Below are 23684 nucleotides of genomic sequence, written 5' to 3'. Positions count from 1 at the left end.
CACAAACAATTCTTAACTACATCAAATCAAGCTTAACCGCATCGCAAAAGCATTTCATGCATAATTCAACTAATCATCTATCTTATCCATTATTTGCTCGATCTGAAACCTATAAAAAGGTTAAATAACAACGGGTAAGCGAAAACGCTTAGTGAATACAAATATATGCATACGATTTAATAACATTCATATAGATAGTCAATTATCCGTATATCACAAACCAAACAAGTCACACATTTCATAATCATATTTGGTTCTTGATGTGTTCCTAATGTGAACCAAGAACGCTACCAGCATATCAACAATCATATTCGGTTCTTGATGCGTTCCCAAGGTGAACCAAGAACCCTACCATCATATCAGCAATCACAATGCGCATGTGTCTACCTTGGATCTTGATACGTTCCCAACGTGAACCAAGATCTCGTTTGATGCGATTCCAACGTGAACCAATCACCTCATACAAATCTCAATACAAACAATGTCATACCAATACAAATCTCATTAACAAGTAAACATATACTGTACTCACATTGGTTACGAGATAAACCAACAATCAACAAGCATTCACCATCAATCCAAGCAAAACAAAATCATACAACAAATAATTTCAAGCTAGGTTCCAAATTGAACAACCTACACAACATATATGCCTACATATAATCATATATAATATCAACTTATTTACTAGCTTACACTTTTAAGCTTACCCAATCTGACTCATCAAGCCTTTTGACCCATTTAGCTTTCACTAGCTCAAACCACACCCAACCACTTGTAATATATCAATTGACATCTATTTAAGCCACTCTTATCCTCTTATTATAAAAACTTTTTTTTATCGATTTACACACATTTTGCTCAATTGTAAATTTTTGGACAGCCCGCACATTACAGCTGATTAGACTAACTTAAACTTACTTTTAGATTTTAAGGCCATATTCATTAGAAAGGAGACTCAAAGACCTTTTCGAAAAGTATTCACATGATACAAACGGAGCTACAATTTAAGAGATATGCCCGTTGCAAAGTGACACATCAAATCTGTCGGAATACGAATTTTACTAAAACAACACCAATTCAACCAAAAACGAACCATAACACTTTTTAGGGCATTTAATTAAACACCTTACATGCATGAACCATTTATTTTAGTCCAAAATCACTAGGTTATAACTTACACTTAGAATAATTATAATCCCATTAATCATGACTCAGTTCTTACTATCAAAGCCATTACAAGCATGTACAAACCTCAATTTACCCAAAAATCACTACCAACAAAATCCACATACAAAATTATAAAATTTGAAATGTCCCGTTCATATTGATTATAAACGTTCCATATTAATTGATTTCGTTGCGAGGTTTTGACCTCTATATGAGACGTTTTTCAAAGACTGCATTCATTTTTAAAACAACCATAACCTTTATTTTATCTATAAAGGTTTAAAAAGCATTACGTAGATTATCAAATAATGATAATCTAAAATATACCATTTACACATGACCATTACATAATGGTTTACAATAAGAATATATTACATCAAAAATAAGTTTCTTTAATGCAGTTTTACATAATATCATACAAGCATGGACTCCAAATCTTGTCCTTATTTTAGTATGCAACAGCGGAAGCTCTTGGTATTCACCTGAGAATAAACATGCTTTAAACGTCAACAAAAATGTTGGTGAGTTATAGGTTTAACCTATATATATCAAATCGTAACAATAGACCACAAGATTTCATATTTCAATACACATCCCATACATAGAGATAAAAATCATTCATATGGTGAACACCTGGTAACCGACATTAACAAGATGCATATATAAGAATATCCCCATCATTCCGGGACACCCTTCGGATATGATATAAATTTCAAAGTACTAAAGCATCCGGTACTTTGGATGGGGTTTGTTAGGCCCAATAGATCTATCTTTAGGATTCGCTTCAATTAGGGTGTCTGTTCCCTAATTCTTAGATTACCAGACTTAATAAAAAGGGGCATATTCGATTTCGATAATTCAACCATAGAATGTAGTTTCACGTACTTGTGTCTATTTTGTAAATCATTTATAAAACCTGCATGTATTCTCATCCCAAAAATATTAGATTTTAAAAGTGGGACTATAACTCACTTTCACAGATATTTCCTTCCTCGGAAATAAGACTTGGCCACGGATCGATTCACGAACCTATACAAATATGTACATATATATCAAAGTATGATCAAAATATAATTACAACCATTTTTATTATGTTTTAAAGATTTGAGTGTATTAAGTCAGCTGTCCTCGTTAGTAACCTACAACTAGTTGTCCATAATTAGATGTACAGAAATAAATCGATATATATTATCTTGAATCAATCCACGACCCAGTGTATACATGTCTCAGGCTAGATTACAACTCAAACTATATATATTTTTGGAATCAACCTCAACCCTGTATAGCTAACTCCAACATTACTGCATATAGAGTGTCTATGGTTGTTCCAAATAATATATATAGATGGGTCGATATGATATGTCAAAACATTTGCATACGTGTCTATGGTATCCCAAGATTACATAATATATTAGAATACATATATAATACAATATAAGTTAGCTAGGATATGATTAATATAGATTTGTTACCAATTTTCACGTAGTTACAACAAGCAAAAATAACCAATATTGTTTTTACCCATAACTTCTTCATTTTAAATCCGTTTTGAGTGAATCAAATTGCTATGGTTTCATATTGAACTTAACTTTATGAATCTATATAGAAAAAGTATAAGTTTATAGTCAGAATTATAGGTTACAAGTCGTTTTTGTAAAGGTAGTCATTTCAGTCGAAAGAACGACGTCTAGATGACCATTTTGGAAAACATACTTCCACTTTGAGTTTAACCATGATTTTTGGATATTGTTTCATGTTCATAAGAAAAATCATTTTCCCAGAAGAACAACTTTTAAATCAAAGTTTATCATAGTTTTTAATTATCTAAACCAAAACAGCCCCCGGTTTCACTACGACGGCGTATATCCGATTTTATGGTGTTCATCGTGTTTCCAGGTTTTAAATCATTAAGTTAGCATATCATATAGATATATAACATGTGTTTAGTTGATTTTAAAATTCAAGTTAGAAGGATTAACTTTTGTTTGCGAACAAGTTTAGAATTAACTAAACTATGTTCTAGTGATTACAAGTTTAAACCTTCGAATAAGATAGCTTTATATGTATGAATCGAATGATGTTATGAACATCATTACTACCTCAAGTTTTCTGGATAAAACCACTAGAAATGAGAAAAATAGATCTAGCTTCAAAGGATCCTTGGATGGCTTGAAAGTTCTTGAAACAGAATCATGACACGAAAACAGTTCAAGTAAGATTTTCACTCGAAATAAGATTGTTATAGTTGTAGAAATTGAATCAAAGTTTGAATATGAATATTACCTTGAATTAGAAAGATAACCTATTGTAAATAACAAAGGTTCCTTGATCTTAGATGATTACTTGGAATAGATTAGAAAGCTTGGAAGTAGACTTGCAAACTTGGAAGTATTCTTGATTTTTATGAAACTATACTTATGGAATTTATGAAGAACACTTAGAACTTGAAGATAGAACTTGAGAGAGATCACTTAGATGAAGAAAATTGAAGAATGAAAGTGTTTGTAGGTGTTTTTGGTCGTTGGTATATGGATTAGATATAAAGGATGTGTAATTTTATTTTCATGTAAATAAGTCATGAATGATTACTCATATTTTTGTAATTTTATGAGATATTTCATGCTAGTTGCCAAATGATGGTTCCCACATGTGTTAGGTGACTCACATAGGCTGCTAAGAGCTGATCATTGGAGTGTATATACCAATAGTACATACATCTAAAAGCTGTGTATTGTACGAGTACGAATACGGGTGCATACGAGTAGAATTGTTGATGAAACTGAACGAGGATGTAATTGTAAGCATTTTTGTTAAGAAGAAGTATTTTGATATGTTTCTTGAAGTCTTTCAAAAGTGTAAGAATACATATCAAAACACAACATGTATATACATTCTAATGGAGTCGTTAAGTCTTCGTTAGTCGTTACATGTAAGTGTTGTTTTGAAACCTTTAAGTTAACGATCTTGTTAAATGTTGTTAACCCAATGTTTATTATATCTAATGAGATGTTAAATTATTATATTATCATGATATTGTGATATATTAATATATCTTAATATTATATATATACATTTAAATGTCGTTACAACGATAATCGTTACATATATGTCTCGTTTCAAAATCATTAAGTTAGTAGTCTTGTTTTTACATATGTAGTTCATTGTTAACACACTTAATGATATATTTGAATATCATTTTATCATGTTAAATATAGTGTATCAATATCTTAATATGATACATATGTATTTAGTAGATGTTATCATAACGATAATCGTTATATATATCATTTCGAGTTTCTTAACTTAGTAATCTCATTTCTTACGTATATCACACATTGTTAATATACTTAGTGAGATACTTACTCATCATAATCTCATGTCAACCATATATATATATATATATATATATATATATATATATATATATATATATATATATATATATATATATACCACAACATGTAGTTTTTACAAATTTGTAACGTTCGTGAATCGCCGGTCAACTTGAGTGATCAATTGTCTATATGAAACTTATTTCATTTAATCAAGTCTTAACAAGTTTGATTGCTTAACACATTGGAAACATTTAGTCATGTAAATATCAATCTCAATTAATATATATAAACATAGAAAAGTTCGGGTCACTACAAAATTTGGGTTTATACTGTTAGGAATTATGGACCCAACCAAGACAGGTGATCTATGCTAATCACCAAACCCACAACGACAAACGAAATAGCTAAAGCAAGAACGATAAATATAAACGACACAGGGATTTAACGTGGTTATATCCCAACTCCAAAACACGGAGAAGGGTTTACTCCACGGGCGCAAACCAGATATATTTACTATAATTTTCGTGCACACATGTTAAGGTTACAATAGGATGCTTAAATAGGCAAAACTCAACAAGGAAACACTTTGGAGAACAAGAAAAATGTAAATAAGGAAACTGCCCGTCAGACAAGCCGCGCCGCGCCCAGGAAGGGCCGTGCCGCGCCTCCACTGCTAAATCCAAAACATCAACTTTCCTTCAACTTGATCCCCGTTTACATCCTTGTTTAACTCGCTTCGCACTCCAACAATCTCCCACTCGAAGAGACGTTAAACAACACCCAATCTTCATCAACCCAACAACTATGTTAAACAAACCCACAATAACTCCAGATTAGCTGATTATCAACTCCTTTTGATACCGCCGAGTAAGCTACCCGAATCACGCCGCACTACACTCGTTAAACTACGAGCAAGTGAAGTTTTTCGACAACAAAAACACCGCTGAGCAATAATCCAATCTCTTAATTACTAGCTTAGGCCATCTCGATCTCTATCGCCACCATCTTCTAACACGTAGATCATCCTCTTGCACTAGAAGACCAATTGAAGTGAGCGAGACTTCAATCATATGATTCTTTCATGAGACAACGCCACCTCACCGATCGATCTAGACACATCCAATCCCGAACACACATGTCAACGACCATCCTCGTATAGAATTTCCGTCTATCTATGATTTCCTTCACCAACAAAAAAGGAACTCCAACTGACGCCTTTGTAGACTATTCTTCAAGATACCCTAATGCGAACGCCATCACCACCTTGAAGTCTACCATCTTTTCAACTTTCCGCTTTCTCGTTGGTACACTAACCTCCTCATAGCGCTATGAATTTCACAAACCACATCTTCTCATCCCAAGCACGCTCCTACTGTACGAGTAAGAATTAAATCGCAGCTTCGAGAAGAAACTTTGTTCGTATCACTGGTTAGTCACAAATTACTTTGTCATCGGAGAGTAACAAGTATTCGAAGCCCTAGTGTTACCGGAATTAACACACTAAACTTCAGATCATTGGAGAAACAAGTCGCTCAACCATCTCCACAACCCCACTAGTTGTCTAACTCCCACTAGCTCGATAACTTCTGTCGGTTACCAAACTCACACCGAGTTCCCGACACCCTCAATGATCCTAGAAAGCTCAAGTTCCGGGACTTACAAGATTATCCGCCCCTATCCATCACCTAAAGATTTCTATTGATCACCCTCGAAGAAAATCGCTCCCTTTATTGAAACATCAACCAATGACCGAGCAACAGTCAGATGCGTACTATCCGACACCCTTCGACATCAATTTCCTTAGTGATAAGGAACTCTAACCCGCCCGCATATTCCATAAACCCTGGAATATTAACCAAACACCATTGGTCATCCCGTTTTCAAACCGCAAGCACCAAACTTCCCCGATACTCCCATTATCGACTTTCAACTCGATGCATCTTGTTCGTTATTCAACCGCTTAACCCGAGAGAAGAACACCCTCCTGAGCTTCCATAACAAACCCACATCTTTGAAAACATAGCTCGCATCGCTCGAAGTTACAGAGACAAAACCATCTCTCACTCGCGTCATCAAACCCGAAAAACTACATCCTGAAAACTGCCCAGATTCGAAAAATCATATCTCCAGATCCAACGGTCAGATCAGTCAAAATTTTACCATGTGTAGACCAGTAAGTCTACTACCCACACACAAAAAATCAAGTTGATCCAACGGTTAACGAATATGCTACGAATTTTCTACTACAACAGCTCCTGGAACTCCGAATTTGATAGTTCAACCATTCTTTTGCACGGGATCGCCAAGAGCGAGAACTCAGATCCGACACCCGGATCTCCCCAAAAAATCTCTCCGCAACGAACCCATCGACCCGACCTTGACTCCGTAACCCTTCGCGAAAAAAACCACCATCATGATGCAATCAGCTGTAACAACCCGACTTCATAAACTCAAAACGGGTACCCAAAAAAAAAATTTAAGGCAGTACATCTGGACGGCGTCCAGAATCCTGGACGGCGTCCAGCTCAGAATTATGGGACGGCGTCCAAAGTTTTGGGACGGCGTCCAAAGTTTTGGGACGGCGTCCAGCTCAACACAACTGGGACGGCGTCCAATAAATTGGGACGGCGTCCCAATGGCCTTCCAGCTACTGATCACGGGTCCAACTCACACGAGCGGAAAACCCGCTTCCCGACACTTTCAAACTAAAACCTTTTTACCACAAGTCAATATAAGTGAAACTAAGAGATTTTCATCATCAAATCAAGTTTTACATCAACGGGCCCACATCGCCCATTTTGCGAGTTTCGTTCAAAAATAAAAGTTTCGACCAAATATAAGTTTAAGTTCCAAACGACACTAGAGCATGGTGTTTGGGGTTAAACTACCCAATCTCGGTCGAACTCCAAAAGCTAACACCCAAAAGCATCCCCTAACAAAACAAGCGGGAGATCACTAATCCAATTGAACGCTCTTACCCTTGTCAACGCCCGAGCCTATAAAAAAAAGGTAAACAACGAGAGGGTAAGCAAAGCTTAGTGAATGCAATAATTATACGAATACATATATAATTATACCTACTTGCATACACTTATACAACCGCAAACATGCTAGCAAACAACATTAGCTTATCGTCACAATAACAAGCTATAATTCACCAATACCCCCAAGCTAGCATAACATCCGCATATAAATATAACTCGAATAATATAATATGCTTACAACACAAATAACCATGGTTAACCAATAGTACAAGGGAACGGCGCTCGCGAAAACGCCATCGGTGTTCACAACATCCGTTAGGGCACTTAACACCTCGCACCACTAACCCCTAAGGTGGCAGCTTAACACCTCGGCACTTCACCCCGAGTGGCATCTTAACACCTCGATGCTTCACTCATTATTTTACGGAGTGGTGTCTTAACACCTCGACACTACACTCCTAGGTGGCATCTTAACACCTCGATGCTACACCCGAGTGGCGTCTTAACACCTCGATGCTACACTCTTCACGTGAAACGTGGTGTCTTAACACCTCGACACTACACATTTCACGCTACAACAAATAGATACATTATATACCTACGCATATAATTATTCCACTCACCTCAAAGTCTTCGTGTAAGATAACCGAACTTGCAACGTCAATGTAACGTACCTATTACATTTTAGCACATAATCAATTCACAACTCAAGTCGGTCAAGCAACTCACTTAACAATCTAGAGTCTTTTGACCCTAAGTGCAATCCCGACCCATTTTGCACCTTTAACCCTAATAATGGGTTAACTTCACCAAAAACCCTAACTTTAGCCAATTAAGGTCTTAACACACTTTTAACCACAAAGTTAACTCGTTTTCATACATGCAAGACAACCTAGGTCATCAAAGACCCATTTGACCCATTTCTAGGTCAACACACCCATTTGGGTCACCCACAACCCAAATCACACCCACTAACATTAACTATAAGTTTATTAGTATTTACTTAGGTCTTTAAGACCCATTTACACCATTTACCCTTTCAAAACCCTAGGTTAGTCACCATTTGGGTCTTCATGACCCAAACTTACCCAAAACCCCCAAATCACTCATACATGGGTTTTATGTACAACATTAACCCAAACCTTAACCCTTAAACATATTTACTAGAGAAATCAATTTTAGGGCTTACCACCACAATCAAAACGAAGCTAACGAGGAGATGAAAAACTTCAATGCTCGAGCTAGAACCCGAAACAAGCTTCTTCCTCTCCTATTTGAGCTTTCTCACACTTAAGAGCACTCTCTCTCTAGAATTAAGGTAGATGATGTTTGGTGGTTGTGAATGGAGTAATGAGACTCCCAAAACTGATCTAGGGCTTTAAAATTCGTCCAAGAAGTGAAATTACCAAAATACCCATCTAAAATATTTAAAAGCAAAAAGACATGCCTGCCAGCCATTCTGGACGGCGTCCAAAATGTTGGACGGCGTCCAGGTCTTCAAACTGGGACGGCGTCTCAAATGTTTGGACGGCGTCCAAACCCAAAAAGAAAACAGGATCTTACAACTCTCCCCCACTTGAACCGGATTGCGACCTCGCAATCCACGCCGCATGACAAGCAGGAAGATAAACCAAGACAAACTCTTCGGGCTCCCAAGTAAACTCGGAGCCTATACTTCGACGCCATTGGACTTTAAAAGTCCTCACCTCCTTATTTCTCAATTTCTTAACCTTTTCGTCAAGTATAGCAACCGGCTCCTCAACATACTCTAACTTATTATTTAGCTCAATCTCGTCTAACGACACCCACGAAGAATCATCCGCAAGACACTTACGGAGATGGGAAACATGAAATGTATTATGGATCCCCGCAAGTTCTTCGGGTAATTCCAAACGATAAGCAACTTCGCCAACACGAGCTAAAACTTTGAATGGCCCAATAAACCGAGGAGCTAACTTTCCCCGTTTTCGAAATCGAATAATACCTTTCCATGGCGAAACCTTAAGCATCACCATGTCACCTTCTTGAAATTCGATCGTTCGTCTACGTTTATCGGCATACGACTTTTGTCTATCTTGAGCCTTCTTCAAGTGATCCCGAATAATATCAATCTTGTTGTTCGTCTCCAAAACTAAATCGGTACTCTTGATTTCCTTTTGTCCCACTTCACCCCAACAAATTGGGGTTCGACACCTACGCCCATAAAGCATCTCATATGGCGGCATCCGATACTAGTATGATAACTATTATTGTACGAGAATTCCACCAAAGGCAAATGCTCATCCCAACTACCATTGAAATCAATAATGCACGCCCGTAACATATCTTCCAAAGTTTGATTCGTACGTTCGGTTTGACCGTCCGTTTGAGGATGATACGCCGTGCTCAACTTCAATTGTGTACCCATATCCTCATGAAACTTTTCCCAAAATCGAGATGTAAAACGGGTATCTCGATCCGAAATAATAGATATAGGAACCCCATGTCGAGCGACCACTTCCTTGATAAACAACTTAGCCAAGGTCTCCGACGATATCGCTTCTTTAATGGGAAGAAACAAAGCACTTTTCGTCAACAGGTCAACTATCACCCAAATCGTATCAAATTGGGTTCTCGCCGTCTTAGGTAACTTTGTTATGAAATCCATGGTAATGTGCTCCCATTTCCATTTCGGAATTTCTAACGGTTGCAATTTACCATACGGCTTTTGGTGTTCGGCTTTTACTTGCAAACACGTGACGCATTGCTCAACATACTTCACAACATCACGCTTCATGCCCGGCCACCAATAATCTTTCTTCAAGTCAAGATACATTTTCGTCGCGCCCGGATGAATGGAGTATTTTGACTTATGTGCTTCATCAATTAGCACTCGTCGGTAATCACCCATCTTAGGCACCCACACCCTTCCTTGGAAAGACAACAAACCACGCGGACCCATAGTAATAAACTCCGATTGGCCCACGATTCGCTCCGTATGCTTGTTGTGAACATAAGCCTCTATTTTAATCTCACCAAGCTTTTCAAGAAAATCGTTGGTAATAATCAAACGTAACGACCCCACTCTTATCGCCGGATGTTGACTCTTTCGACTCAACGCATCCGCGACCACATTCGCCTTACCCGGATGATAAAGTATTTCACAATCGTAGTCTTTCACCACATCCATCCACCTACGTTGGCGATAATTCAAATCTCGTTGATTAAAGAGATGTTTCAAACTCTTATGATCCGAATAAATCGTACACTTGACACCATACAAGTAATGGCGCCAAATTTTCAACGCATGTACTACCGCCGCCAACTCAAGATCATGAGTCGGATACCTCGTTTCATGTTCCTTTAATTGTCGAGAGGCATAAGCGATGACTTTACCCCTTTGCATTAGAACATACCCGAGACCATTTAAGGAAGCATCACAATAAACCACCATATCTTCTACCCCTTCCGGCAACACTAACACCGGAGCTTGACACAACTTCTCTTTTAACAATTGAAAAGCAATCTCTTGCTCGTTCTCCCAATTAAATCTTGCATTCTTTCTTGTCAATTTCGTCAATGGAGAAGCGATCTTAGAAAAATCTTGGATAAACCGATGATAATAACCGGCCAATCCGAGAAAACTTCGGATTTCCGTAGGCGTAGTCGGTCGTCCCCAACTCTTCACCGTTTCGATCTTCCCCGGATCTACTTGAATACCGTTTTCGTTCACAATATGACCAAGGAATTGAACTTCCCTTAGCCAAAATTCACATTTGGAGAAATTTGCATACAACTTCTCCTTTCGTAGCGTCTTCAATACTTCACGCAAATGATGTTCATGTTCGTTCATACTTTTCGAGTAGACTAGTATGTCGTCAATGAACACTATTACCGACTTGTCCAACATAGGTTGGCACACTCGGTTCATAAGATCCATGAATGCCGCCGGTGCATTCGTAAGACCAAAGGGCATAACTACAAACTCATAATGCCCGTAACGCGTTCGAAAAGCCGTTTTCTCTATGTCTTCCTCACGGACCCGCATTTGGTGATAGCCGGACCGTAGGTCGATCTTAGAGAAATACGTTGCACCTTGAAGTTGATCAAATAAATCGTCAATACTAGGTAATGGATAACGATTCTTGATCGTCACTTTATTCAACTCACGGTAATCAATGCACATACGCATACTACCATCTTTCTTCTTCACAAATAACACCGGAGCGCCCCATGGCGAAGCACTCGGTCGAATAAAACCCTTCTTGAGCAACTCTTGGGTTTGATTTAACAACTCTTGCATTTCCGTTGGTGCTAAACGATAAGGAGTTTTAGCAATGGGAGTAGCTCCCGGAACCAACTCAATACGAAACTCAACTTGTCTTTCCGCCGGAACACCCGGTAATTCGTCCGGAAAAACGTCTTCGAATTCACTAACAACCAAAATTTCACGAATAAGTGGTGGCTCATTGCGAGTATCAACAACATGAGCAAGGAAAGCCATGCCACCGGTAACAACAAAACGACGTGCCCGTACAAAAGTGCATATCGGCACCGGTCTCTTTCGCTTATCACCATGAATAATTAACTCTCCCCCACTTAGGGTCTTCACATGAATAAACTTATCATGGCATGCAATATTGGCTCTATAACGATCGAGCCAATCCATACCAACGACAATATCAAAGTCGCCCAAGGTCATTGGAATAAGATCAATTTTAAAGGTTTCGGCACCAAAAACAACATCACAATTTTCACACACATCAACCACTAGCACCGTCTTGCCGTCCGCTATTTCGACTTCTATCGGACGACTTAACTTAGCTAACGGTCTATTAAGTTTAGGCACAAATTTAGGAGACACAAACGACAAATTTGCACCGCTATCGAAAAGAATCCTTGCCGGATTAGAATTAACCATGTAAGTACCTGAGACAACTTCGTGCGATTGTTTGGCTTCATCATTGGTCATCAAATAGTTGCGACCCCTAGCCGTACCCGCCGCCTTCTCTAACCGTTTCACATTGTCGTTTCGCAAGTCGGGACACTCCGGCTTCTTATGCCCTTCTTTGCCGCAATTAAAACAAGTGACTTTGTTTCCGGAACGTGGTTTCGGACACTCACGAGCCATATGACCAGGTTGCCCACAATTGTAGCACGTATAATAAAACCCGCCGGTAGTGCCCTTCTTTGCACTATTGACACTTTCGGCCCCCCTCTTGCTCTTGCTCTTGCTCTTCTTGCTTGAGGCGTTAGAGTAACTAAAACCTTCAAATTTTCTTTTGGAAAACATGAAATCACTCTTTCTTGGAACCTCCGGTTCAAAACCCCGAGCCAACTCGAACAATTCATCAAAAGACTTAGCCATACCCCTACTAATCTTCCCCTTGTACTCATCATTCAAAGTACGGTAGAAATCCTTCATGAGCTTATGATCATCACCAACATATTCCGGGAAAAAACGAGTCTTTGCCAAGAATGTAGTCTTGAGGGCAACCAAATCCATGGAACCTTGTTGCAAATGGTGCAACTCGTCCCGGATTCTATCGAGATCGGAAGAAGTTCAGTATTCCTTGAAAAACTCCTTCTTAAACTCTTCCCACGTCAAGCCCATACATTGTTCCTCACCATACAAGTTGATTTTATCATCCCACCATAACTTAGCCTCTTCTGGTAGCATGCTAGAGCCATACCTCGCCTTCTTCTCGGGAGGACATTCCGAGGTACGGAAAGCTCCCTCGATGTCGGAGATCCAACATGTACTTTTTAAAGGATCTCATACCCCATTAAACATCGGGGGTTGAGCGTCCTTGAAATTCTTGTAGTGGAAGTCCCGCCTTCCTTCACCTCCTTCACCACGAGGATAAATGTTTCTAGCATCAAGGGCCCCTTCGATAGTGGCCTTCATTCGTTCATTTATCAAATCGGTCACCTGCCCATCGACCGAATCTTGAAAGACCTTTCGGACGTCCGTAAGAAAATCCGCTTTTAACTTTTTAAAGACGGCCTCTACCTTGGCCGAAAACTCGGCGTCCTCGCTTGTACTTCCGTTATCATGATCGGGACTGTTTCTCGTCTTCATTCTATAGAACGAAATAGGTTAAACCACAAAAACAAAAGGACAATTACATGTGTATATACATATATGCCACACTACTCCATCTCGCTCAACAATCGTCGTACATTGCTTGTTTAACACGATTTGCACCCGTAACAACGGTAGCTACTCGTTGTTACACGAGCACGTCGCATTCACTTGCTAGTACAACGTCTGTCTTGCTTGATGATTGCTAAACACAACACAAAACAATTAGCACAAGGTTAATTCTCATAAACCAAAGCACTAACAATTCCCGATTAGACCCAAAGTCCTACAAGTCCCGCATAAGGCGCTCACACAATAAAGTCTAAGTCTAGGCACCTATCTCAAGTCGCCTAAATCCCTTAGACCATGCTCTGATACCACTTGTAACAACCCGACTTCATAAACTCAAAACGCGTACCAAAAAAAAATTTTAAGGCAGTACATCTGGACGGCGTCCAGAATCCTGGACGGCGTCCAGCTCAGAATTATGGGACGGCGTCCAAAGTTTTGGGACGGCGTCCAGCTCAACACAACTGGGACGTAGTCCAATAAATTGGGACGGCGTCCCAATGGCCTTCCAGCTACTGATCACGGGTCCAACTCACACGAGCGGAAAACCCGCTTCCCGACACTTTCAAACGAAAACCTTTTTACCACAAGTCAATATAAGTGAAACTAAGAGATTTTCATCATCAAATCAAGTTTTACATCAACGGGCCCACATCGCCCATTTTGCGAGTTTCGTTCAAAAATAAAAGTTTCGACCAAATATAAGTTTAAGTTCCAAACGACACTAGAGCATGGTGTTTGGGGTTAAACTACCCAATCTCGGTCGAACTCCAAAAGCTAACACCCAAAAGCATCCCCTAACAAAACAAGCGGGAGATCACTAATCCAATTGAACGCTCTTACCCTTGTCAACGCCCGAGCCTATAAAAAAAAGGTAAACAACGAGAGGGTAAGCAAAGCTTAGTGAATGCAATAATTATACGAATACATATATAATTATACCTACTTGCATACACTTACACAACCGCAAACATGCTAGTAAACAACATTAGCTTATCGTCGCAATAACAAGCTATAATTCACCAATACCCCCAAGCTAGCATAACATCCGCATATAAATATAACTCGAATAATATAATATGCTTACAACACAAATAACCATGGTTAACCAATAGTACAAGGGAACGGCGCTCGCGAAAACGCCATCGGTGTTCACAACATCCGTTAGGGCACTTAACACCTCGCACCACTAACCCCTAGGGTGGCACCTTAACACCTCGGCACTTCACCCCGAGTGGCATCTTAACACCTCGATGCTTCACTCATTATTTTACGGAGTGGTGTCTTAACACCTCGACACTACACTCCTAGGTGGCATCTTAACACCTCGATGCTACACCCGAGTGGCATCTTAACACCTCGATGCTACACTCTTCACGTGAAACGTGGTGTCTTAACACCTCGACACTACACATTTCACGCTACAACAAATAGATACATTATATACCTACGCATATAATTATTCCACTCACCTCAAAGTCTTCGTGTAAGATAACCGAACTTGCAACGTCAATGTAACGTACCTATTACATTTTAGCACATAATCAATTCACAACTCAAGTCGGTCAAGCAACTCACTTAACAATCTAGAGTCTTTTGACCCTAAGTGCAATCCCGACCCATTTTGCACCTTTAACCCTAATAATGGGTTAACTTCACCAAAAACCCTAACTTTAGCCAATTAAGGTCTTAACACACTTTTAACCACAAAGTAAACTCGTTTTCATACATGCAAGACAACCTAGGTCATCAAAGACCCATTTGACCCATTTCTAGGTCAACACACCCATTTGGGTCACCCACAACCCAAATCACACCCACTAACATTAACTATAAGTGTATTAGTATTTACTTAGCTCTTTAAGACCCATTTACACCATTTACCCTTTCAAAACCCTAGGTTAGTCACCATTTGGGTCTTCATGACCCAAACTTACCCAAAACCCCCAAATCACTCATACATGGGTTTTATGTACAACATTAACCCAAACCCTAACCCTTAAACATATTTACTAGAGAAATCAATTTTAGGGCTTACCACCACAATCAAAACGAAGCTAACAAGGAGATGAACAACTTCAATGCTCGAGCTAGAATCCGAAACAAGCTTCTTCCTCTCCTATTTGAGCTTTCTCACACTTAAGAGCACTCTCTCTCTAGAATTAAGGTAGATGATGTTTGGTGGTTGTGAATGGAGTAATGAGACTCCCAAAACTGATCTAGGGCTTTAAAATTCGTCCAAGAAGTGAAATTACCAAAATACCCATCTAAAATATTTAAAAGCAAAAAGACATGCCTGCCAGCCATTCTGGACGGCGTCCAAAATGTTGGACGGCGTCCAGGTCTTCAAACTGGGACGGCGTCCCAAATGTTTGGACGGCGTCCAAACCCAAAAAGAAAACAGGATCTTACATCAGCGTCCCGATTACAAAATAACTTCCAAGAACCGTCACTCGAATCTTGCGTGATCAACTCGCCCGGTTACATAGACATATCCATGAGTTCATCGCGACCAACTAAGTCACCCGGTCTCGATACATGTTGCAAAAAAAATCCCTAGCTTATCGTTTAATCTAACCTTGATGAAAAAATCAAATCATCAACCATATCGAAGAAACTTGCTTTCAATTCGCCATCGCTCCCAAAGTGGAAACCTTGAGCTCATGATACCACTTGTTAGGAATTATGGACCCAACCAAGATAGGTGATCTATGCTAATCACCAAACCCACAACGACAAAACGAAATAGCTAAAGCAAGAACGATAAATATAAACGACACAAGGATTTAACGTGGTTATATCCCAACTCCAAAACACGGAGAAGGGTTTACTCCACGGGCGCAAACCAGAGATTTTTACTATAATTTTCGTGCACACATGTTAAGGTTACAATAGGATGCTTAAATAGGCAAAACTCAACAAGGAAACACCTTAGAGAACAAGAAAAACGTAAATAAAGAAACTACCCATCAGACAAGCCGCGCCGCGCCCAGGAAGGGCCGCGTCGCGCCTCCACGGCTAAATCTAAAACAGCAACTTTCCTTCAACTTGATCCCATTTACATCCTTGTTTAACTCGCTTTGCACTCCAACATATACCTTCAAGTGAAGAAGAGATGATTCTTGCACTCACTTCACTTCCTTTGTGATGTATAACACCTTAATTGATCATGCACCAACAATTGTATAACACCTTAATTGATCATGCACCAACAATCTAGCTTCAATTTCTCCAAAAAAATAAAAATCTTCGTCTTCTTGCTTTCTCAACCGTTACTACCCTCTCTATCTATATTCTGTATTTTGTACATTTTAGAAATGAGATAAAGGTAACAAATTTTAGCTTTTAATACATGTTTCTTATATTGACAATGCAAGTCTCTCCAAATTTCAAAGTTTCTCATAACAGCCCCTAAACTTCCATGAACTTAATAATGTGGTCCCTCGATTATTTTGGGTCTTACAGAAAGACCCGACCCAACCAACCCTTTATCATCATCATCATTGGCCGATTCTAGGGTTTCAGTAAATCATCAACCATCAAATAAATAAAGCCGCCATCTTTCATGTTAGCACTGAACAAAATTAGGGTTAATATTAGACCCAATGACCAACAAAAACAAAAAACCTTCATTTATCAACCAATTATCAAACGTCGCCGTTTACGTCTTCCCATACCTAAATCCAACCGAATTATCCACCATCTCATTAACCTGCAAAACCCTAAGTAAGATCGCCAAGACAATCACCACCGTTCGATCATCCGATGCTTCTAGAACCTACGAAAAACATCCAATTCCATTCATCAACACGACTACAGACAATCACCCGTACGCATACTTCACCTACACCTCTACTCAAACCCTAACCGGCGACCTGACCCGACAACCATGGGGTTCGGCTTTCGACGTCCGACCCAACCCGTCCCCGAGTCTTGTTCCACTGAAGGTAGAAAACGGATGCTTGTGTGAAGGTGAGATATGTGGATGTGAATGTGTGTGTGTTAGACGGGAGGTTAATGGGTTGAAATGGGAATGTGGGTCGGGTTGTGGGTGTGGGATGGAGTGTGGGAACCGGGTGGGTCAAAAAGGTGTGATTTTGAGGTTAAAGATTGTCAGAAGTGAGAAGAAAGGTTGGGGTTTGTATGCTGATGAGTTCATTAAATGTGGAGAATTAGTTTGCGAGTATGCAGGTAAGGTGTTTGTGAAATTGCCTTTGTAAAATTATATAATTTTTCAGTTAGAACAAAGTGGTGGCTAATCTTTCACACTTTGTTGTGAACACTAATTATAATAATTATGTGGTACTTTGACTTCATAGTATTTTGTTTTTTTTTCCTTCACAAGAGTACTTGATGTTTGTTGAAGCCCAAATTGTGTTAGCTTGCATACTACTCTGTTAGAAAGTCGTAAAAAATATCCAGATTTTTATGGAGATGATGACAATGCTGCTTCATTTGTTGTGTTATTATTAGGTTATCTAGGTTCACAAAATAGTCAACACAATCATTTATAACTGACATCATATTTAACTTTGTTGCAATTGCAACCCCGTACGTAACCGACTTTCAAAGTCTCTTATTGGTTGGAAGCCCATACCTTCATCCAGCCTAGGTTGCAGAAGTTCATAACCCTCAAAACCATACAAACTCGAAGTTAAATGCATCACCAGATTCAGATCAACCGATGCGTTTAGAAGCTTTGAATTGTTTTCCGTTTATTTGGTGTTTCGTCACATTCTATTTTTCCTGTGCTAGGAATGTTTCCCTATTGTCTTGATTCTTGGTAGACCACCGATGGCGGATCTCGAACGTGAAACTTTTACTTAGTGGACATTATACCTTTTATTAAGCGGGCGTGTTTATTGTAAACTGTCCTAATTCTTGGCAGGCCACTTAAGTATGTGCTGCTTGCTGTAAATATGGACAAAAATCAATCATGTTGGCTTTAGGTGGGGATTTCACGAAGCAAAAGATCTCCACAAAGGACCTACATACATCGCGCGTGTTATATGTTTGTTGAAATTCAGTTTGTCTATTATTTTCCCTGTATAGGGGAGAATGGTTTTATGGTCGTCTTAAGTTGTTAAGTAAATTTCTGTTTTTGTGTTCGACAGGTGAAATGTTAACCACAACAGAAGCAAGAAAACGTCAACTAATGTACGATAAACGTGCTTCTGCCGGAAAACATACATCAGCTCTTCTAGTTGTTAGGGAACATCTTCCATCTGGAAATGCATGTATGAGAATTAATATTGATGCTACAAGAATTGGTAACGTTGCAAGGTTCATCAACCATTCTTGTGATGGTGGGAATTTGTCAACCGTACTTGTAAGGAGTTTAGGTTCTTTGTTACCTCGTGTTTGTTTTTTTGCATCCCGGGATATATTAAAAGACGAAGAGCTTAATTTTAGTTATGGGGATGCTGGTTTGAATCCTAATGGCTCAAAGTGTTTTTGTGGTAGCAGTTGTTGCTCTGGAATCATGTCTTCTGAACATACATGATTGCGTATATTGCAGCTAGGAGGTTAAGGCTTTCTTAATAAGCTTATTAATTTACACTTATTGTTGGAATATTCAACTTAATTTACACACGCGGTCTCTATTTTAATGTTGTAAAGCTCTTTAATTAATGCCGAGTACTCATGTATAGGAAGTGGCTGAGCTGATTTTTCATAATTCGTGTAATTAATTGGTCAAAAATGTTCATTGGGTCAAAATCGGATTTAGTCAGTCAAAATAAGTCAAAGTCAATATTGGTCAACATTTTAGTATGAATTTTAAATTAGAATTTGGGCCTTCTAACAAATGAATATTATTGTCATCATTCATTTTCTATATCATGTGCAATGTACATGATCGCTTAGCTTTACTTTGTTTTAATTTAAAGAAAGTGTTTAGCCATTGTGATTACTTTAGCTTGTCATTTGTATGTGTGTGTTGAACACATTTACTCTCATTTTATTTATTTTAATCGTGATTACAATTTTGTTTTCAATACAAATTTAGATTTGCACTCCGATTTCATTCTTTGTCGTGGAATCCATTGATTATGTATTTCTAGGGATTGAATAGTAGAAACTACCAATTGATACGTATTTTTAGGATTTATTCGTAGAAACACTAGATAAGCAATGTATTCCACAACAAAAGAAATTAAATCGAATTGCAAATCTAAATGTGTATTGAAAGCAAGATTATAGTCACAATTACAATGAGTGAAATGGGAGGAAGTGTGTTTAATACTCACATACAAATGACAAGCTAAAGTAATCACAATGCCTAAAGACCTTATACTAAGCCAACAAGGATAAGTGAGCGTGTGCGTTGTATGTGATTTGAAAATGAATCATCACAGTTATAAATATGGATCTAGACAAATATTTTAACGTTTATTTTAATGGTTTTGGATTTCTCGTCAATATACACATATAATTTTGAAGATTTATTATTTAAATGTATGTATAAATAGTCCAATCCGATTACTACCGAGTAGCGATTTTTGCAACCTTGCTCCATTTATCCTCTTTTGGTTTATCAACATATTTTTCAAGCTATAAGAACATTATGTATTCGACTATAATTTTAACCACATACGAACATTTCTTATCGAAGTCAACAACATTTGTCAAGTTGCAAAATTAGTAGGTGAAAATTGAATACCACGTTAAACTAGAGATTCTTGTTGATACTAAAAAGGGACTTTTTCTTTTTAATTTTATAAATATGTAAATGCACAACGTAAACAATTCTGTTAGTATCATTTATTATATAGGCCACATTGACCATTTTATCTGTATGTTGTTTCTTTAAGTATGATCATATCACAGCATGACGCAAGATCATCTTATTAATTGTACGAAGTTCCTGCAGCTTGTTTAATCAGAAACTATGATAATCATCATCTTGATTGAAGCATCTGATTGGCAAAGGCTAGTGGGTCCCCACTCTCTTCCTCATCATCATCTTCATCATCATTACATGGCTGACAAAGTTGCAGAGGATTAAAACTCTGATGTGAAAGTGTAGCACTGTGATGATCATCTGCAAGATTATTTAAACCAGAATCATAACTGTTCATGTTAAGCATGTTGTTATTTGAAGCAGATGATGCATTTGAATATGCGGGCTGCAGCAGCGAAAGGTGGTGCATTGGATCCACTTGTTGTGAACTCTGAAGTGCGTTTGCGACTAGAAGCTTGTTGCTTATCAGCTGGTTCTGTACTATTGCTAGCTCTGTTTGCAATGCTGCTACCTGTGAGTATGCATATAATATTTCATAATTAAAATAATTAATTTGTTTTTGTGGTATAACCGTGTAAGTTCAGCCCAATCAGAATTCTTGAATTGCATGCAAAGATGTCAATTTTAACCCTTTTACTTGAAAGTGGGTAGATTCTGTTTATGGTTAAAGTAGTAACGGGTCAAAAGGAGAAAATGCAAATTGAAAATAAAAGGCTGTGTTCACAAAACTAGCTGGAAGTTGAAGCTAATATGTATCTACAGAGTTTAGCAAAGTAGTTGGCGTAATAACATAAAAGGGGTATTTAGGTAATTTTAGGGTTTAGAAATTCAAATTACTTATAAAAGATACTTCAAGTAGCTTAATTTTCAGAGCGTATCCTTTTAATACACGTTCAAAATCATTGTGAACCAAACAAGGCTAGAAGTTTTTCAACTTTTAGAGAGCATAAACCTTGGCTTCCTTGAGTTGTGTGTCTAACATACCCATAGAGGTATTGGGTCAATATGACCCATGTTTTTTTTTGTTTTGACCTGTTACAACACCTGTTTGGGTTAATCTGACCCATGTGTTTGACTTGTCACGACACCTGTTTGACCCTTCTGTTTTGCCACCCTTAATTTCATTGGTACTATCCATTACTGTACCTGTTGTTGCAAAGCCAGGACAGTTGATACACAACCATAAACTGGGTCAGATAACCTAGCCTGTGCTTCGTAAGATATAGTCACGACTGCATGTTGTCGTCGGTTAACTGGTATATGAGTCAGTAGTTTTGACACATTGCTGGCTCCAAACACCTTGTGCACTGCAGCAAACCGGGCTGCACCCTGGTCAGACCCAAAGTAGGGTGCAAATATGCACCCATTGACACACTTTCTCCTTAAGAATTTACACGCTCCACAAGGTGGGTTGGGAATAGAACCAGAATCTGATGCTGCAGCATCAAATGACCCACTGACCCGCTTTCCGACTCCGGTTCCCTTCCGCCGACTGTCGGATGAGTCAGCCATGCTAAAACGACAGTGGGTGATGAATGTGTGAGTGAGTTTAGAGAGATACTTAAGAGAGATTAGGGGATGTAGTTATATTAGTGATGGTAGGGAAGGGAACACATAAATGTCGTGAAAAGGTTGGGTAGAGTTTTTGTTGTGAGATGAAATTAGTAAACTTCTATTATTATATTCCATGGATACGTTCATTTAGGCATTTTATATTGTATTTTTGGTCTCTAAAAAGATATAAAAGATTGTGATATTGGGTTGCATTTACTTAGAAGTTGAATGTCCTTGTACTAATGGTGCTTTAGATCTAATTCACCTTTTTCGCCCCACCTTTTTAGGTCATTAAAATAAAATATACGTATATCATATACGTATATGTAGAAGGAAGATTGTGTTGGTTTCTTTGTGCATGCTTCATGGTTATCTCACATGAGATGACACAAGATTTATGCTTCCTGTGTGGCGTGTAGGAAAGCTACCAACCATACCTAATTTAAACCTGAGTAAGTCATGAAATGCAGCACAATTTTGAGAAGGTAAAAACGTATACTCGTTTTTTACATTACACATAGAAGTCATGAGTTTTGTTGTACTTCTTCGAATATGTTAAAAGTGTGTCATGAAGAAAAACATCAACTTTTATAGTTCTGAATTTGAGAGTACTTTATATTGTGTGTCCAAGCTGTTTTAATCATCATTTCTTCTTATTATCCTTATATACTAAACCTCCTCCCGAGTTTGCTTTTTATGACAAACTAAAATTACTTTATTATAATCATAAAACATCTTAAAAGGGCAATCGCTACTAACAATGACATTAACAACTAAATAAATTAGCTATACGTCAGCACCAAAAATTTTGCACTCTTCATTTGGGTCAAACTTTTCTCAATTTCTTCTCCTTTCTCTCTTTAAATGAGAGCAAAATCTGGAAATTTAGAGTTCAGATGAAGCTTTGATCTTGTTTTAGGGCTACCCGTTTTTCGGCTAGGTGTAACTATAAATTTCTAGAAAGAATGTCTAATTTAACTTTTAATTGAATTTAATAGATATGAATGGATTGTCTATTTTATTCTGTATTTAATTAATTATTTTAATTAATGATTACTTAGAATCTTGTGTGTGTTTGGCACACAGCTTCTTGAAGCTTATGAGAACTTATTGAAGCTTGAGCTTATGATTTTAATAAGTTTCAACTCATAAGTTTTGTTTGGTAGACATAAAAAGTGGAACTTATGAAAATCATAAGCTCTTAAAAAATAAGTTACTTCTAGTAGCTTATGAAAAAAAAAAGTAGAGCTTATGAACTGGAAAATAAGTTCGAGCTAGTTTACCAAACACTTATAAAAAATAATAAGCTCCAGCTACCAGTTTTAAAAATAAGCTCTAGCTCCAACTCCAGCTCTAGCCCATAAGCTCCAGCTCCAGCTATAAGCTCCATCTCTAATTAGTTTCATCCAAACACACCATTTAAGTCGTTGTCATATTTAATTGTATATCTCCAAAAACAGAGTATATAATTGGAATTTTAAGGGATTTCTATTGTTATTTGAACTTGTCTCCACATTCAAGGGATTAGGGGTGTTCATCGGTTCGGTTTTCGGTTTGTTCGATTTATTCGGTTCGGTGTATTCGGTTTTGAAATTTTTTTGGGCAAAACCGAAAACCGAATTCAAAGTTAAAACCGAACCGAACCGAAAACCGAATCCGAATTCGGATTCGGTTCGGTTTTCGGTTAAAACCGAATATTAAGAAAAAACTGAGAACGATGGTAGTTTAATTGTGGCATCACTGTTGTCTTAGTTATTTATATCCTA

General features: G+C 38.1%; 2 protein-coding genes and 1 non-coding gene across 4 annotated transcripts; 2 read left to right on the top strand and 1 right to left on the bottom strand.

The window, feature by feature from the left end:
- The first annotated feature begins 17154 nt into the window (after positions 1-17154).
- Positions 17155-22519, top strand: LOC139844222 (histone-lysine N-methyltransferase SUVR3). Of its 2 annotated transcripts, XR_011757871.1 has the most exons (4): positions 17155-17813; positions 18737-19147; positions 20494-20877; positions 22206-22519. XR_011757871.1 is itself a non-coding variant. In XM_071834444.1 (2 exons), exons 1-2 carry the CDS (start codon positions 17228-17230, stop codon positions 19123-19125), a joined length of 975 nt encoding a protein of 324 aa, XP_071690545.1. In that variant the 5' UTR covers positions 17155-17227; the 3' UTR covers positions 19126-19379. The 2 variants fall into 2 exon arrangements, 1 of the variants encoding a protein (XP_071690545.1); XM_071834444.1 differs by lacking the exons at positions 20494-20877; positions 22206-22519 and having other exon boundaries at positions 18737-19379.
- On the top strand, positions 18515-18621 carry LOC139846289 (small nucleolar RNA snoR103). The gene has a single exon (XR_011759015.1). It is a non-coding gene; the product is annotated as a small nucleolar RNA snoR103 (small nucleolar RNA).
- LOC139842058 (LOB domain-containing protein 20-like) lies at positions 20522-21876 on the bottom strand. Its single transcript, XM_071832234.1, has 2 exons — positions 21511-21876; positions 20522-20875 (listed from the first exon to the last, which is right to left on the bottom strand). Exons 1-2 carry the CDS (start codon positions 21874-21876, stop codon positions 20522-20524), a joined length of 720 nt encoding a protein of 239 aa, XP_071688335.1.
- Positions 22520-23684: the final 1165 nt, after the last annotated feature.

This window comes from Rutidosis leptorrhynchoides, chromosome 4 (assembly GCF_046630445.1).
Source record: "Rutidosis leptorrhynchoides isolate AG116_Rl617_1_P2 chromosome 4, CSIRO_AGI_Rlap_v1, whole genome shotgun sequence".
Classification (NCBI taxonomy): Eukaryota; Viridiplantae; Streptophyta; class Magnoliopsida; order Asterales; family Asteraceae; genus Rutidosis; species Rutidosis leptorrhynchoides.
This window is presented reverse-complemented; position numbering and strand designations above follow the sequence as displayed.